The sequence below is a fragment of the Brachyhypopomus gauderio genome, unplaced genomic scaffold, assembly GCF_052324685.1.
Source record: "Brachyhypopomus gauderio isolate BG-103 unplaced genomic scaffold, BGAUD_0.2 sc289, whole genome shotgun sequence".
NCBI lineage: Eukaryota > Metazoa > Chordata > Actinopteri > Gymnotiformes > Hypopomidae > Brachyhypopomus > Brachyhypopomus gauderio.
In genome coordinates, this window is record NW_027507110.1 from 1 (window position 1) to 15,521 (window position 15,521).

Genomic DNA, 15,521 nt, shown 5'->3' on the forward strand with positions numbered 1-15,521 from the left:
GTGAACATGTCTACTAACAGATGTACTATGTAGCATCCATTCTAAATAACAGAGTCCACCCAGTAGAGGTTCTGCAGGGGTTAATACTAAGCCCAATCCAAAGAAACAGGAACCAGGAGGGTCCAATTTCAAAAGGCTCTGGAGGGTCTGGGGGGCTCAGGTGTGCGTGTGTGTGTATGTGTGTGTGTGTGTGTGTGTGTGTGGGGGGGGGGGGGGGGTGTCCACATTCCCTGCTCAGAAGCTGCCGCTCGACACCCCCGACATCACACGAGTCAATTAGAAATTCCACATTGTGTATCCACATGCTAACGCCCCCTTCGTCTTCGCTCGCCGGCGTGTGCGCCTCGTCTTGCTCGTCCCCGTGGCAACCTTACGAGTTCATCAGGGGCTTCTGCCTGGGCTTCAAGCATCATGGTGACAGTGTTGGTGTCTGCGTGGGTGCAGGGGGTCCTCAGGGACTAGCCTGGACTTGCTGCCACAGTGTGTGTGTGTGTGTGTGTTTGTGGGGTGGGGGGGCGGACAGGCGCTTTTGAAAGGGCGAGACGAGGCCCAGTTGGTACGCTGGCGGGCAGGAGGGAGAGCCGTGGCTAATTGCGCTTCCACCTGGAGCGGGCCAGGCACACGCTCACGCACGCTCACGCACACGCCGCGCTGTAATTGGCTGCGAGCGGCCGGCGTGACTGACAGCGGTCTGCTATTGTCACCTGACAGGCCATCACTCAGAGCTACTACCCCCGCACTAGTGGAAACCTCGCCCGCCATGCTCTGTTCTCTCTGGAACGCACTCTCTCTTTGTCAAGCGCGCACACACACACACACACACACACACACACAAACACACACAAAAACACACACTCAATCAACCCTCCCCAAAACCCATCACCGCCGCATCACTTAAAGACAAAGGGAGTCTTTGTTTCTGACAGGACTGTGGGATGTAATGATAGTGTTGCCATGTGCCGTGTGTACACGCGCATCTCTGCCGTGTGTGTGTGTGTGTGTGTGTGCGTGCTCCTCTCTCGTCTGCCATGATTACGCTCTGAACAGCTTACATAAAAGGAAACAGCTCTGAACAGCTTGATTCAGCTTGATTTTGACCAAACGCAGCAAATATAGCTAAACTACATCTTAGAGAGATGACGTGTACAAGCGATGTGTACGAGGTAAACCTGGACAGATGATGCTCAACTCTCCCCTTCTCACTCATTAGCATACGAGGTGGTTGCAACTGCTTCATCTCCTTCCAAAAACTCCAGAACGTTCCAACCCCCCCCACCCCCCCCACACACACACCCCCCCACCCCAAGCTCTTTTTTTTACCACCATTATATAAAACCCGAAGGCTTTTAAATGCACATCCCCTGTTTGTATTCTCCCTTTGCGTGTTGGCGTGCGTCATGCCAATGGGGAGATGGGGAGATGGGGAGAGAGAGAGAGAGAGAGAGAGAGAGAGAGAGAGAGAGAGAGAGAGAGAGAGAGAGAGAGAGAGAGAGAGAGAGTGTAGCAGTAATTTGGTAATAGGTATCACAGGACTGGACTGTGAATGAACTACTCAGGAGGGAACATGGAGACCTGAGCAAACTGCCAAACGATCCATCCCAGAGCACAGAACGAACACTGCGGCTCTTCTGAGAGAATTTCAGAAGTAGAGAGTGAGAGAGAGAGATTGGGGGGGAATGGGGGGGGGGGGGGGTGCAACACATCTGAGCAGGAGAGTTTAGTGTTGCTGGCTCCCAGCTGAGAGGGTTTTTATTTATGCGCACAAGAGGATTGTGAGCAGGCAGGTTTGATAGACAGACACGGGGCGGCCCCCTCCGCCGAGAGCTGGGAGCCAGCGCATTGTAATCACACGGGCCGGATGAAAGTGGCGGGGTGCGTGTGCGTGTGTGTGTTTGTGTGTGTGTGTGCGGCCGCATCTCTTACCTGTCGCAGTGGTTACACTTGAAGGGCTTGGCGCCCGTGTGTTTACGGTAATGCCTCGTAAGTTCGTCGCTGCGGGCAAAACGCCACTCACAGCCCTCCCAGGAACACTTGTATGGCTTCTCACCTGCAGACACATCACACACACACACACACACACACACACACACACACACACACACACACACACACACACACACAACTTTAGAACTCTCTCCCCAAATCTTGGACACACACGATCCAGTGAAGTTCACCTGTGCATTAAAATTCTATGTTAAAATCTTTACTGTACTTGTTTGTGTTCTTTCTAGCATTATTTGACAAGCTCTATGTGTGCGTGTGTTGTGTTGTGTATGTGTGTGTGTGTGTCAACCCAAACCTCGGGAACACTTAATGAACCAATCAAGGGCAATTTTCCCTTCTTCTGAGAAAAAAAACCCACAACAGGACCACGTAAATTAACTCATTCACCATGACAACATTTATTCATAATCCGGAGTCACGTTTCCAAAACACGAAAGCGCTTCCATTAACTGCTCCTACCCCCTGATGGGAGATCTGAATTTCAGATGAAGTTAAGCAGATGTGCAAGGAGATCCCCATTGTTTGACATGCCATGGTTTTATCTATCAGATGCGGGGCAGGGTGTCCGTGGTCACGGCTGTACACCAGCCTTGAGCGAATCTTCCTGCGGAACAGACGGGCGTCTGGCCCCGAGCCGAGAGGCCTGGAGGTGGAGGAAACAGGGGGGGCGTCAGCGGCTCTGATTCACATCCAGGGGTGGGAGTGATAATTGGGGCCTTAATGACGCGTAATGGGGGGTAATACCGTACGAATCCTCCAGCTGCCTGCACGCCTGATTGTTGACGCGTCAACCAATCTTCCTAACTAGACCAAACTGATGTTTAAAGTGACATTTAAGCCTCTCGAATGGAAAAGCCGGAACTCTAGAGCGCAGCTGAGAGTACAGTAGAGACAGACTGGATCACATGGCCTCAGGACTGCGACTACTGCTGAGTAATACAGATGGAGAATGACCAAGAAGCCTCCTGGAAGGGATTAGTGACTAGACGTCTTGTTTGCCCCTCCCCCCCACCCCCGAAACATGTGAGCTGAAACAAAACGCGAAGCATTTCTGGCTAATGGTCCCGTAATTCCCGCGAGGCATCAAGACATCGTGTCTGGCTGCACCGTGCTTTAGAAATCTACAAATGTGTGAATATGTTTATTTTGGTTGCATTTTGTTGAAAAGTGTCTTAAAAAAAAAAAAATAATAAAAATAAAAAAAGGTTTACATAATCTGTGGGAATACTCTGGATTTTCTCATCTGGTTGTGGAAGCCTGTGATGATGCAACAGAAAGCAAAGGATGACGGCACCCGGGCCACAAAGACGAGCCGTGTGATGTAACCCCCCCCCCGTCTGCATTTCTCTTTGCGGATTACGGGCTACGCCGGGGCCAGGACAACGCGTTTCGTTAGACCCACTCAAGTCCGTCGTCTCCCGGGCCATCGCTACGCTGGAGTCCCGGAGGGGCGGAGACGATTGCGTCACGTCGTCACGGCAGCAGCACCGAATGTCGCTCTTTGTCTTGCGATTTTATTTGATTTGCCCGTCCTTGGGCCCCACTGGTTTATGAAATCAGTAGAAGATAATGTCCCCACGGCGACCTCTTATATCTATACAGATGGGCCGATTGGGACAGAAATACAGTGGCCCGGGAAGTCAAACCACAACAGCATTTACAAAATAAACAGAAGAGAACACTAGCGCTCTGAGCACCGTAGCAGGAGGCAAACACACAACATTACTAATACAAAACGGCCAAAATGCCACAGTACTGAGAAATCAAGAGACATCACTGAGCATAAAGCCACGACACAACAACATCAACCCAAAAGAGAAACATATTCAAGAACACTACACTAGTGCATTTGAAACGTCCACAGCGGTAGGGCTCCTGGTTTATAGGGACCCTTTAGGGGACAATTAGCTGATACGTTGATCTATTAATGCATGAGCGAAACAAGCAGACTACAGGAGGAGAGGCGGAGTGAGACGCACTGCGGTGGCCTTTTAAAGAGACGCTTTCTGCCCATTTACAGCAAGAGGGTAAACAAATAACCAGGAAATGCTTTGTTAATGATTCCCTGATTCAATTCTCAGTAATCCAAGTTAAAAAGACCCTTACAGTTCAGGAGAACGTCCGTCGCGAGTGACCTCAACGCGCCCTTTTTAAAATGCATTAACTGCATTTTTTGTCATGTGTTTTTGCTTTAATGTATTTGTGTTCTGCCTTAATGCACTTGCGGTCCTGTTTGTTTTGTAATTACTGTTGTGATTTGACTCTCTTGGCCACACCAGGAACCTCCCTCACTCGGCCATTTGCAAAGTGCCGGGCCGCAGGTGTGAGACGGCGTGGCAAACATTTCACACTGCACTATGGGTAATTGGCCAGAGACCCCCACCCCCATCCATCCACACACTCACAAACATGCATCCTCTCCCACCTCCTGCTACAGCCCCCCCTCTGATAACACACTCTCTCTCTCTCTCTCTCTCTCTCTCCTTGTCTGTCAGACAGCAGCAAGGCAGGCCTGGACCTGCAACCATAGCAACCGCGACGCCGGCCAATTATAACTTGGGAAGGCATAGATGCATGATACGGTCTCCTAGCAACCAGTCAGAGAGAGAGAGTGAGAGAGGGGGAGAGAGAGAATGAGTGAGAGAGAGAGAGGAGAGAGAATGAGAGAGAGAAAGAGAGAGAGGGGGAGAGAGAGAGTGAGAGAGAGAGAGAGGGAGAGAGAGAGAGGGAGTGAGAGAGAGGGAGTGAGAGAGAGAGAGAGAGGGAGAGGGAGTGAGATAGAGAGAGAGGGGAGAGAGAGAGTGAGAGAGAGGGAGAGAGGGAGTGAGAGGGAGTGAGAGAGAGGGAGAGAGGGAGTGAGAGAGAGTGAGAGAGAATGAGGGTGATCTGTGTAGTTGCAACACAGGGAGACTCTGCAGCCCCAGCCAATTATTGTTCGCTTTAGATGAGTGTGATGTAGTTGCCTGGCAACCCAAACCTACAGGGGGGGTGTGAGGAGTGGGGGTGTGGGGGAGTGGTGGTGTGTGGTGGTGTGTGGGTGTGGGGGAGTGGTGGTGTGTGGGGGTTCTGTGGGGGTGTGTGGGTGTGTGGGGGAGTGGTGGTGTGTGGGTGTGGGGGTTCTGGTGGGGGTTCTGTGGGCTGATGCTGGACCCTCGTCTGGAGGATCTTGGGCTGGATTGGCATGTTGGAGCCCTTAACTAGTGTCCAGAGCTGCAAACAATCAGCCTATTACCACCATCCTCCTGCCAATGATACGGTTTCCTAGCAACTCACCCCATCCTAATCAACAACCCCCCAACCCCCCCTGCGTACCCCCCCCTGCATCCACTCCAGTGTCCTAGGTGCACATGGTTAATTACATTTTTGCAGTCGACTGCAAATGGATGGAGCCACTGTGATGTATGAAGTTTGGATTTCAGTAGCAGCCCAATTGCAGGGCGAGTGTTCCTCACCTCTCACGCCTTACACAGCTTACGCCTTCAGAACCAGCTTTCAGAACCAGCTTTCAGAACCAGCCTTCAGAACCAGCCTTCAGAACCAGCCTTCAGCTCACGCCTTTTAGAACGAGCTTTCAGAACCAGCTTTCAGCTCACGCCTTTCAGAACCAGCCTTCAGAACCAGCCTTCAGCTCACGCCTTTTAGAACGAGCTTTCAGAACCAGCCTTCAGAACCAGCCTTCAGCTCACGCCTTTTAGAACGAGCTTTCAGAACCAGCCTTCAGCTCACGCCTTTCAGAACCAGCTTTCAGAACCAGCCTTCAGCTCACGCCTTTCAGAACCAGCTTTCAGAACCAGCTTTCAGCTCACGCCTTTCAGAACCAGCTTTCAGAACCAGCCTTCAGCTCACGCCTTTCAGAACCAGCTTTCAGAACATCTTCTTCTTCCCCAACTGCCTATTTGGGGACCACACCATTAACCTTCACAGCACTGCACGCTGTTGACACGGCCAAGAAGCACTTTGTCATCTCTGTGTAGGTTTCCCTGCAGTAATCTTAATCTCTCTGTGTCAGTAGTCTAGTGAAATAATAACCGGAGAAAGAGGATTAAGTTAATTACATCATTCAATCCAGCTCGTAATGAACATATTGGCTGCTGAGCAGGAGTGTCTCAGGGCTTTCTGTCATTTTTTTTCCCCTCTCTCTCTTTTCCCTACATTCCCCCCCCCGCTCGATTTGTAAAAGCAGGAGCAGGCTGTGCGCTAGCATCACATGCGTGATTAGCGTGGCAGGTGCTTGCAGGAACCTGCGGGGTCCACAGGCGTCTCAGCCCCCTCCGCAAGCTGGATTAGACCCAGCAGGGTGGTGGTGGACCCCGGACCACGAGGGACTGGGCCTGGCGCGGCGGGTTCAGTGAGAGGGCAGCGGCACCGGCTCCAGGGCTGGACGGCCCCGAATTAGCTGAGAAACGAGATTTAGCCCGCCTGCTCCATCAATCATCTCGCAATTACTGACTGCGCCGACAGCTTCTGAACGGAGCTGCCGTGTGTAGTTCGGCACCACACAGAGGTACAAGACTTATTCAGGGTAGCGTTGCCGAGATATACCTCACTGCACAAAATAACTGCAAACCTACACTGTAGTACATATATATATATATATATATAATGTTTCTCTCTCAGTGTGTGCTCTCAGAGTGAGCGAGAGGTAGTAAAAATTGCAGAGTGGTACACAAGACTTCCAGAGAAACAGGATGTTTCGGACAGAGATCCTTCATCAGCTGTGTAAGCAAACCACTTCAGATGAGGAATCTGTCTGAAACGACCTCCTCTGAAAATACTGTGTGCCACTCTGCAATTTTTACTACCTTTACATCGTCACTACATTACACACCACACACACCCTCACCCTCTGTGTGTATGTATATATATATGTATACACACACACATTTACATGTGTGTGTGTGTGTGTGTGTGTGTGTGTGTGTGTGTGTGTGTGTGTGTGTGTGTGTGTGTGTGTGTGCATTAAATCTAAACCACGGTCAGATTTGTGTGCTGTGTTGGCTGGGTGGCGTTCTCAGCCTCACCTGTGTGTGTGTGTGTGTGTGTGTGTGTGTGTGTGTGTGTGTGCACCTCACCTGTGTGTGTGTGTGTGTATGTGTGTGCACCTCACCTGTGTGTGTGTGTGTGTGTGTGCACCTCACCTGTGTGTGTGTGTGTGTATGTGTGTGCACCTCACCTGTGTGTGTGTGTGTGTGTGTGTGTGTGCACCTCACCTGTGTGTGTGTGTGTGTGTGTGCCTCACCTGTGTGTGTGTGTGTGTGTGTGCCTCACCTGTGTGTGTGTGTGTGTGTGCCTCACCTGTGTGTGTGTGTGTGTGTGTGTGTGTGTGTGTGTGTGTGTGCCTCACCTGTGTGTGTGTGTGCCTCACCTGTGTGTGTCCTCTGGTGTGCCTTCAGGTGGGAGCTCTTCGTGTAAACCTTCCTGCAGCCATTAAATTGGCAACGATGGACCCTCTTCTTGTTCTCGGGCACGTCGCCGATGCCCGCCGTGCCCAGACCCCCCTCCCCGTCGCTGTGCGAGCCCCGCCCGGGCGGTGAGGGCATGGAGTCCGTGGCCACCAGCTTGGCGGCACCGAGCCCCACCTTCTTCGCCACCAGCTTGAGCGTGAGCGTGCCGTCGGCCGCGGCCGTGAGGGTCTGGGCCGGCTTGATGAGGTGGCGGCCGAGTTCGGGCGACGAGGGTGGCGTAAGGGAGGTGACCGCGCTCAGCTGCGCCGGGTTCACGCCCCCGCTGCCCTCCTTCGCCGACGCTGCGCCGCTCGACCCGCTCGACCCGGTGTGGAGGCTCCTGGGTAGGGACACCAGCAGGGGCGGAGGCGGGCTGGGCTGGTCGGACAGGCCGGACAGCAGCGGGTCCATCAGGTCCTCGTCGCTGTCCCCCTTCAGGTACGCCGGCGTGAGGAGGCAGTCCAGCTCCTCGTCGAACAGGTCCGACAGCCGCTTGGGTTCCGTCTGCAGGTAGCGTTCCAACTCCAGACACGTCTGTGGGAAGGAGACGGGCACATGGTCAAACACGGGCAACCGCACCAACCCGTCCGGTGTTGCTCGCCCTGCCGTTTTAGATCTACCGTTCGGTCAAGATATATAACGGTACAGAGGTTTGCTTAAGTGTGAACAATCCAAACCCAACTTACTTGTTAAGTGAATTAAACATGGTAGCAAATTCATTTTGGCAAGTCATATTAAACGTGAACAAACACCGTGACTCACTTTACACATCACCCGTTAGTTCGCGGTGGAGAACACACAGGAGGTAACGTGACCCTAATCCCAAATGCGCATTAATTGTGTTTCCATTCACATGAGTGGCAGATGCCAAAATGAGGTGCTAGCCGGACGCGGTGAACGGAGACGTAGCGCGATAACGTGATGGAGCATCGTCGCCTACGGATGAAGGCGTGAAGCTGCCCGCCACATTAGCGCCTTCCCCGTCAGACTGGCCTGTGCGGTCAGCTTCACGTCGGGGGTGTGAGCGAGCCCACCTGCTGTAAGGAGAGTGACACGCAGGTTTGTGGTGATCGATCACAGCCGCGGGGGAAGCGTCTAGCGATGTGGGACCCTCTCACATCCGGTGTGTTTTTGGGAAGGGGAAATAAGACATCTCAGGAATTGCCGTTATTCTGACTGAGCACGGTGTGTGTGTGTGTGTGTGTTTGTGTGTGTATATATATATATAAGTGTGTGTGTGTGTGTGTGTGTGGGGTGGGTTAGTTATCCATGTGGGTTACGCTTCTACAGAGGGACAGCTAGCGTCACGCTACTGCTCCAGAAACAAGCACCTTGCTTAAGAATATAAACCATTGGCCTTCTTTGAGCAAGAGGGATTCATTAAAGTGAGAAATACCTCAGTTAGAGAAAGTGTGTGTGTGTTTGTGTGTGTGTGTGTCCATGGCTCACTGAATGCACCTTCAGCAGTTTCCTTTCTAACGGTCCAACAATATTGTTCTCCAGTCACAGTGGCCAGTTTGGATATTAGAACTTTCCACTCTGCATGTTGTGGTTAAAGCAGTCTGGCAGCAGGGTGGACTGAGTGAAAAGGATTAAAAAATAAAGAAATATATTTCAGCTCATTCCTCCATGTCATCAGTGCAAATTACAGTTGCCGGGACTCCATTATCTTAACTTCAGAAACATGACAGGACACATCTAGAGCTTATACTCACATTTTCCTCTTCAGTTCCTTTAGCCACACCACAAATATATAAATATATAAAATATATAAGGAGACTGCACATTTTCACAAGCGTCTGTGCTGTGCCGATAAGCTGTACTTTTCATTCATTCATCCAAAAAAAAAACCCCACTGTATTTTCCCCTCCATTAGAGGAACATTTGCATATGAACATAAATCAAAGGATTTTCTTCGAGGTGACTGTTTCAAACATAACCCACTGATAAGCATAGCTTAAATACAGTAGGCACACAGCACAATGTCTCCTACAGTGTTGCAGGACGTGTACAAGGCCGCCCTTTGGCTAGCCCATTGTCCGCAGTATTGATAGGACTCGGTATGTCTAAGTAACTCATTCTTGTAATGGAACATCAAACATGTTAGTTTGAAGGGAAAAAAAACGCTTAAAGCTCCGAATCCAATTGAAACAAAGAATTTCTAGCACAGCTGAAAATCAGCTATTGTTAAGCACTGACGTACAAGACCAGTATAATTTAAATATCATGGTGACACTTCCGGCAAACGCAGGGAAACACGTGCTGCAGGGTCTGCAAGTCGTTTTGCAACAGACAAGCAATACTGTAGAAATACTGAAATTATAGCATCCTAGCTTTACCATATGATTCGTCTGACCACATACTGCAAGTTTATTTCAAATGTAAGACCTTTCTAACCATCTCGGAAATCGTGTAACGGCATGAATATGAACCGAAGCTCGCGCGTTTTGGAATGGTGGTGCGAAGCAGCGTCAAACTACCTGGCAGGTGCATAAATTATCCATGCGGACTGAGGATGAGGAGTCTTTGATCTTCGCGTTACTGAGCGAGAAATTCTGACAGGGATTGTGTGTGTGAGGGACTCGTGTATTTTGCCAGTGTGTGTTGCAGGCCTCGGCACTTTCAAAGACATCGCTTCAAGGACGCGGGAGAGTCACCGCTGATGAGGGTGCGGGGAGATGTGAATACTTGATACCGGGGCGGCTTCCTGTAACAGGCGATGCAGTGGTAAGACAAACCTGAAAACAGTATATATTTATCTGAGCAAACGCAGTGATGAGCCCACTTTTCAAAGCGGAGGGGAGGGGGGTGGGGTGTGTGTGTGTGTGTGTGTGTGTGTGTGTGTGTGTGTGTGTGTGTGTGTGTGTGTGTGTGTGTGGGTGCTAGGTGAAACCACGCCGCCTGGATCCCCCGCTACCAGTGCTCGGACGGAGCGCTACAACCAGCGAGCCCGGTCGTTTGGCTTCCAGTGCGTACGCTGCGAGGCATCAATAATAGATACGGGGCCGGGGGGGTTTCTGTACGCAGCTAAGAAGGATGTCAGACAATGGGGCAGCGCGAGGGGGGGGGGCGCAGCATCGCAAAACTGGCATTAATACGGCTCGGGTCCAGACTAGACACAAAGGGAAAATTTCCACCAATCTCCAACTCGGTTTTTCTCAGTCTCCGTTCAGCGCGTGGCTAATAAATTCAGAGTATTACGTAAACCAACACGTCTATATGTGCGGCCTTATCTGGCAAATATCTTCTTTTTCCTCCTTCTTCTTCATCTCTATTTTTGGAATGAGAAATATGATCCCCACCCCACCCCACCCCACCCCACCCCACCCCACCCCACCCCACATACAAATAGATTTTAATTAAAACGATTTGGCTTTCATCAGATGCCGTTTGAAGATCTACCTCACGACGAAACACTGATCTCTCCTGGTTGCTTACACTCTCTCTCTCTCTCTCTCTCTCTCTCTCTCTCTCTCTCTCTCTCTCTCTCTCTCTCTCTCTCTCTCTCTCTCTCTCTCTCCTCTTACACAGCGAGCGCTGATGACTAATTAGCCACTCAAACGACCCTGCAAGGAGAAGCTCTTTATTCAGCTAATTTGCTGATGGGAAGCTTAAGCGTCTGTATGCCTGCATCGCGTGTGCGTTTGTGTGTAGATCGGAACGGTAACTAAGAGGTCCCTCCTTTGGTTTCCGCCGAAGCCCCTCCCCGTCGGGGTGAAGTTCGGGGTGTCGGCGGGACCTCTTCAGGTCACCGAGAGCTCGCACCAAGGTCCTCCGAGTGTTGGCAGACATGGCGCACGTCCATTTTCAATGAAGCGGGATGAAATCTGTCCATAATACGCCATTCCACGTCCTCCCTTGCAGAACCCATAACAATAACCCATGGTGCCGTCTATCCATTACGGTTATTATCGCTCATACATTCCACAGATCATAACCATTCCTCTGTAAAATTGGACTTCTGTCCTTGATGCAGGATTTTTTCACTGTTTACACAAGAGTGGAGACTCAGTTCTTCTTCATTTATTGGAGGAATATTATTTTCTTTTCTTTTTTTTTTTGTGGCCAAGGAGCTCTTAGTGGCCGTTGCACCATTAGCTCTGTAACATCACCACAGTTCCTAGGAGACCCTGGGAGAGTCGTTGTGTGAGCTCAGCAATCAACCATGCGATACATTTCAAATATCTGTCCATAAGGGCCACCTCCCACGTCCCAACCATCAGCAATGAGATATAGAGAGAAGGGGAGATGGAGGAAGGGAGGTAGAGAGAGTGAGAGAGAGAGAGATGTAACTAGGTAAGCACACAGGCCCGGTCAGAGGTATATCTGTTCCAATGACATTTAAACCATGATCACAGCGGGAAGAATATCACAGTCATTGCAGGGCCATGGCGTCATGGACGGGATTTCACGGATTTGTTCGCCGTTTGAGGCAGGTGACCGTTGGTTGGTTGGTTCACGGGGCTCTCCACACTCTCTCTGTCTCTCTACACCCCCCCACACCTGCTCTCTCACAGGGTCCAGACAGCAGGTACATCACTTCTGGCCTGCAGTCCAAACTGTGGCTACGAGTAACCCTGGACTGGCTGATGAGGGGCTGCTGACTTCAAGATCACACACACACACACACACACACACACACACACACACACACCTGCCTGTCCCCACCTCCTTCACAGCCACAGGGTCCCTGACATTTAGAGGATACAGTTACAGCATGAGGCAGTGCACACTTGGTGATTTACTCCGTATTTGTGTATTGTGTGTTTTCACTTGAGCAAGTGTGTGTGCGTGCGTGTACATCCACACACCTTTCTGGAGGGCCGACTGAGAAGTGCTCAGAAACCCAACGAACTGGAGCATCTAACAAGCAGATCTCCCAACAAAAGCACGGAAACGCGTCTCAATAAAACAGTTAATGGACAGTAAATTGAAAGGCACTTATGTGAAAAGTCAACACGCTTCGGTTTGGTGCGGAGGATCGGCCAAAGCGAGACCCTTTGATCTCGCCCGCCATTCCCACGATCAAAGCGAGCCATCCAGATGAAGAGATCCCCGCGTCAGAAGCCCCGTCTCACAAAGGGGATTTCAGCAGCTTGTTGTGAGGCCAGAGACTGGTTCTTGTCCGCTAGCGGGCAACACATCCATCCCACGAGCTGTCTCTATTGGTGAGCCACGGCGTTTGAACCCGTGAGCGGCTCGACGAGCCCTTGGACCAAAAGGCTGCGGACCGAGCAGGACTAATGTCACGACGCAGCGCGGCACGCAAGCGTATCCCGGAGGCGACTCCATCCTGTGACCTCTGGTTACCGAGATACTGCATCCAGTCTCGCGGGCCTCCTCCTATGAAATTTTAATGAGCGACCGGTGATGGAGTGGGTCCACTCAGACTGTCCTGCTGTGTAAGTGCTCTCTCGTCGGCCTGGTTCTGCCCCTGCTCCCTCTCCCCCACTACAGTAGACCTTCGATCAGTCAGCCTCTATGGCTTAACAATAGACTAACACACACACACACACACACACACACACACACACACACACACCCTGTTACCACCCACACTTTCTGTTCTACCCCACTGCAGCCTAATAAACACAGGTTATAAAACTAATGAATGGAGGAGATCCGTGAAGAAGAAAAATGCTAACAGCTGTTAGCAGAGACAGGACAGATATGCCCGTTTAATTTGGGTGGATAATTTAATCCCATTTCCTCTGGCCCTCGGCCACCGATACAGCGGTGCCGCTCACCCTCACGGGGTCTTTTGTTAATTCTCAGCTCCTGCTCTCCGACACGTGGCATTCGACCACAGTAGGAGAAAAAAAACTGACTGCTGGTTGTTGGAGATTCGTTCCATTGGCCAGTAACTACACCATGCAAATGCAAAGTGCAGTCTACCATTTTTTATTTTTTTTTTAAGTCATAGGACACATTTCTAGAGCTAAAAATTTTACTAGTAAAGTCTTATAATAAGAGTGCTCTTTCTGCCAGGCCTTCAGGGTGAAAGTGCTAATGACTGCCCAACACAAATGTTCTCCTACCGTGCAGAGGTTAAAAAGAAGCCAGAATGCGTCATGTGGAACTGGGCAAGTTCTTAAGTCACGAGGAGCTGAACAGCGGTGGAGGGAGCGAAGGGGAGGGCCTTTCTCCGTCCTGGCCGCATCAGGTCTCCTCCAACGGCACGAAGGGGTTAACGCAGGACAGAAGCCGCATCTGAACTTCACAGCTGGGAGTTTAGGCCATTGAGAGTGCGGAGCAGAGAAATAAAAGACCAATTGCTCACAGAAGACAGATCCCTATTAGCAAGTTGGCTGGCCAGGCACATGGTGACTGATGGCAGACTGCAGACAGCCCCTAGGCTCTCACTGTCCTGGTGCCTCAGTATTGTACGCGCCAGATTTTTTCAGTGTGCGTCTACCAGTGGAACCTCTGCACCTGATTTCTCCGAAAAAGGCACTGGGGGGGAGGCCGTCGCCACGGCGCTCCTGTGCCACATTTACATACGCGTTTCATTATTGTTGTGGTTGCCTGGATACCGGGCGATAGTTAAATCCCTTGTGTCTATCCGCACAAGCAACTCCTACCGCTTATGAGCCAGGAAGCAGACACAACTGGGAACCGAGTTTCAAGAGGGTTTGCACTGCCAAAGACTGTGACCTTGAAATCTTTGACGACTTGTGATCAACTGCCCTAAAATTGGTCACTCTGCTAAATTTATGCATTTCGACAACGCCGTGATCCAGAGCACACGCACGCCGAAGTTAATACACGAAAAGAGGTTTTCCATGTATTAAATATAAAGCAAATGCATTTCTCTTGATCAATTATTGGACCTTTGATTGGGAATCCACTAACTCTTAGTTTGTCTTTTTTTTTTGTTAACATTATTGAGCACAGAAGATGACTGAGGCCCTGCAGAATGTCAATATCGAACATGAATTAGTCTCCACAGTGGAGATGCTTTCGTGCAGCAGGTCACATGTTCTCCACGGGGTCTTTGGTTTTTTTCACCCCCGTTAGGAATGCTGTCTGGCTGCCAAACCTGTGAGTGTGTCTGAGTCGTCGGTTATGTAATGACTAACACGCTTAAGATGAAGACGCTGGCTGCAGTTTCAACCGTAATGTCGGGAGTGCCGGTGTACCCAGTTTAACCTTGGTCAAATGTGTACTTAGAGTAATGGAGCCACTGGCCCTCTACCAAGAGCCTAAGAGGGCGTCTGTTTTTTTTTTTTTTTACTTGAGACCCATTTCTTGTGACAGCAGGTCTGACAGAAATAGAAAAGCAAAATGAAATCTGTGAAATATGGACTCTTTGTTCTGAATCTCACATATAAAGTCTAATTGAATTTCTGGTCAAACAGAACAGATGGTGGTCAAATCTACGAGCAATCAGCCTGCTTGACACATTAATTTACTGTATCAGGTATATAATCTTTGATAGTCTAAAGCAAATTAAGATAATATTTGCTGTCATTTTCCCAATGCTCCTTTTATAACTCACATTTTTAATGCCTGATTACTGCTTTATACCCAGCAGAGACTCAAGACTTCACCGAGAAATGGAGCAACATCTCACAGCTGGGCTGAGAAAGTTTCTTGGAAGAAAAAAAAAATGTCTAGAAACCCAGTGAACACAATACTCCTCAGAGGTCTCCAAGAAAGGCTCCACTTGGCTTTGGGTTCGAGATTATGGTAAACTCGACACACTTATTACTCTGTACCAGTCTTCTCTCTTCCGCGAAGCTAATTACACGTGTAATTCGTTGTGTAATACGATTTGCCGGTTCACGACAAATTTGTTATTTAATTGCGCCCTTGTCCTTCGCGCAACCTCCGTGTCCCGCTGTGCCGCCGCTCGCGTGGAAAGTGTCTACGCAGCCCCGGAGCGGCAGGGCTCTCTTCCTCCTCCTCCTCTTCCTCTCCGGCTGGCGAACGAAGACCGGCTCCTCTGGCAAACGAGAGGAAACGGACAGACTGGAGCTCCACCAGAGATGGGCCTGACAGCTCCTGCAGCTGTCTCCATGGCAGCTACGTCGCTAGGTTTCAAATTGTGAAATGATGTTAAGAGCCGCCTGG

General features: G+C 50.4%; 1 protein-coding gene across 1 annotated transcript in view; it reads right to left on the reverse strand.

The window, feature by feature from the left end:
- Positions 1-1,842: 1,842 nt before the first annotated feature.
- klf7b (Kruppel like factor 7b) overlaps positions 1,843-15,521 on the reverse strand; it is a 32,867-nt gene continuing 19,188 nt past the window's right edge. The window contains exons 2-3 of the mRNA XM_076995936.1: positions 7,370-7,982; positions 1,843-2,047 (exon numbers count right to left, since the gene is read on the reverse strand). Coding sequence (XP_076852051.1) covers positions 1,920-2,047; positions 7,370-7,982 — 741 coding nt within the window. The 3' untranslated portion in view covers positions 1,843-1,919. The remainder of the gene's footprint in view (positions 2,048-7,369; positions 7,983-15,521) is intronic.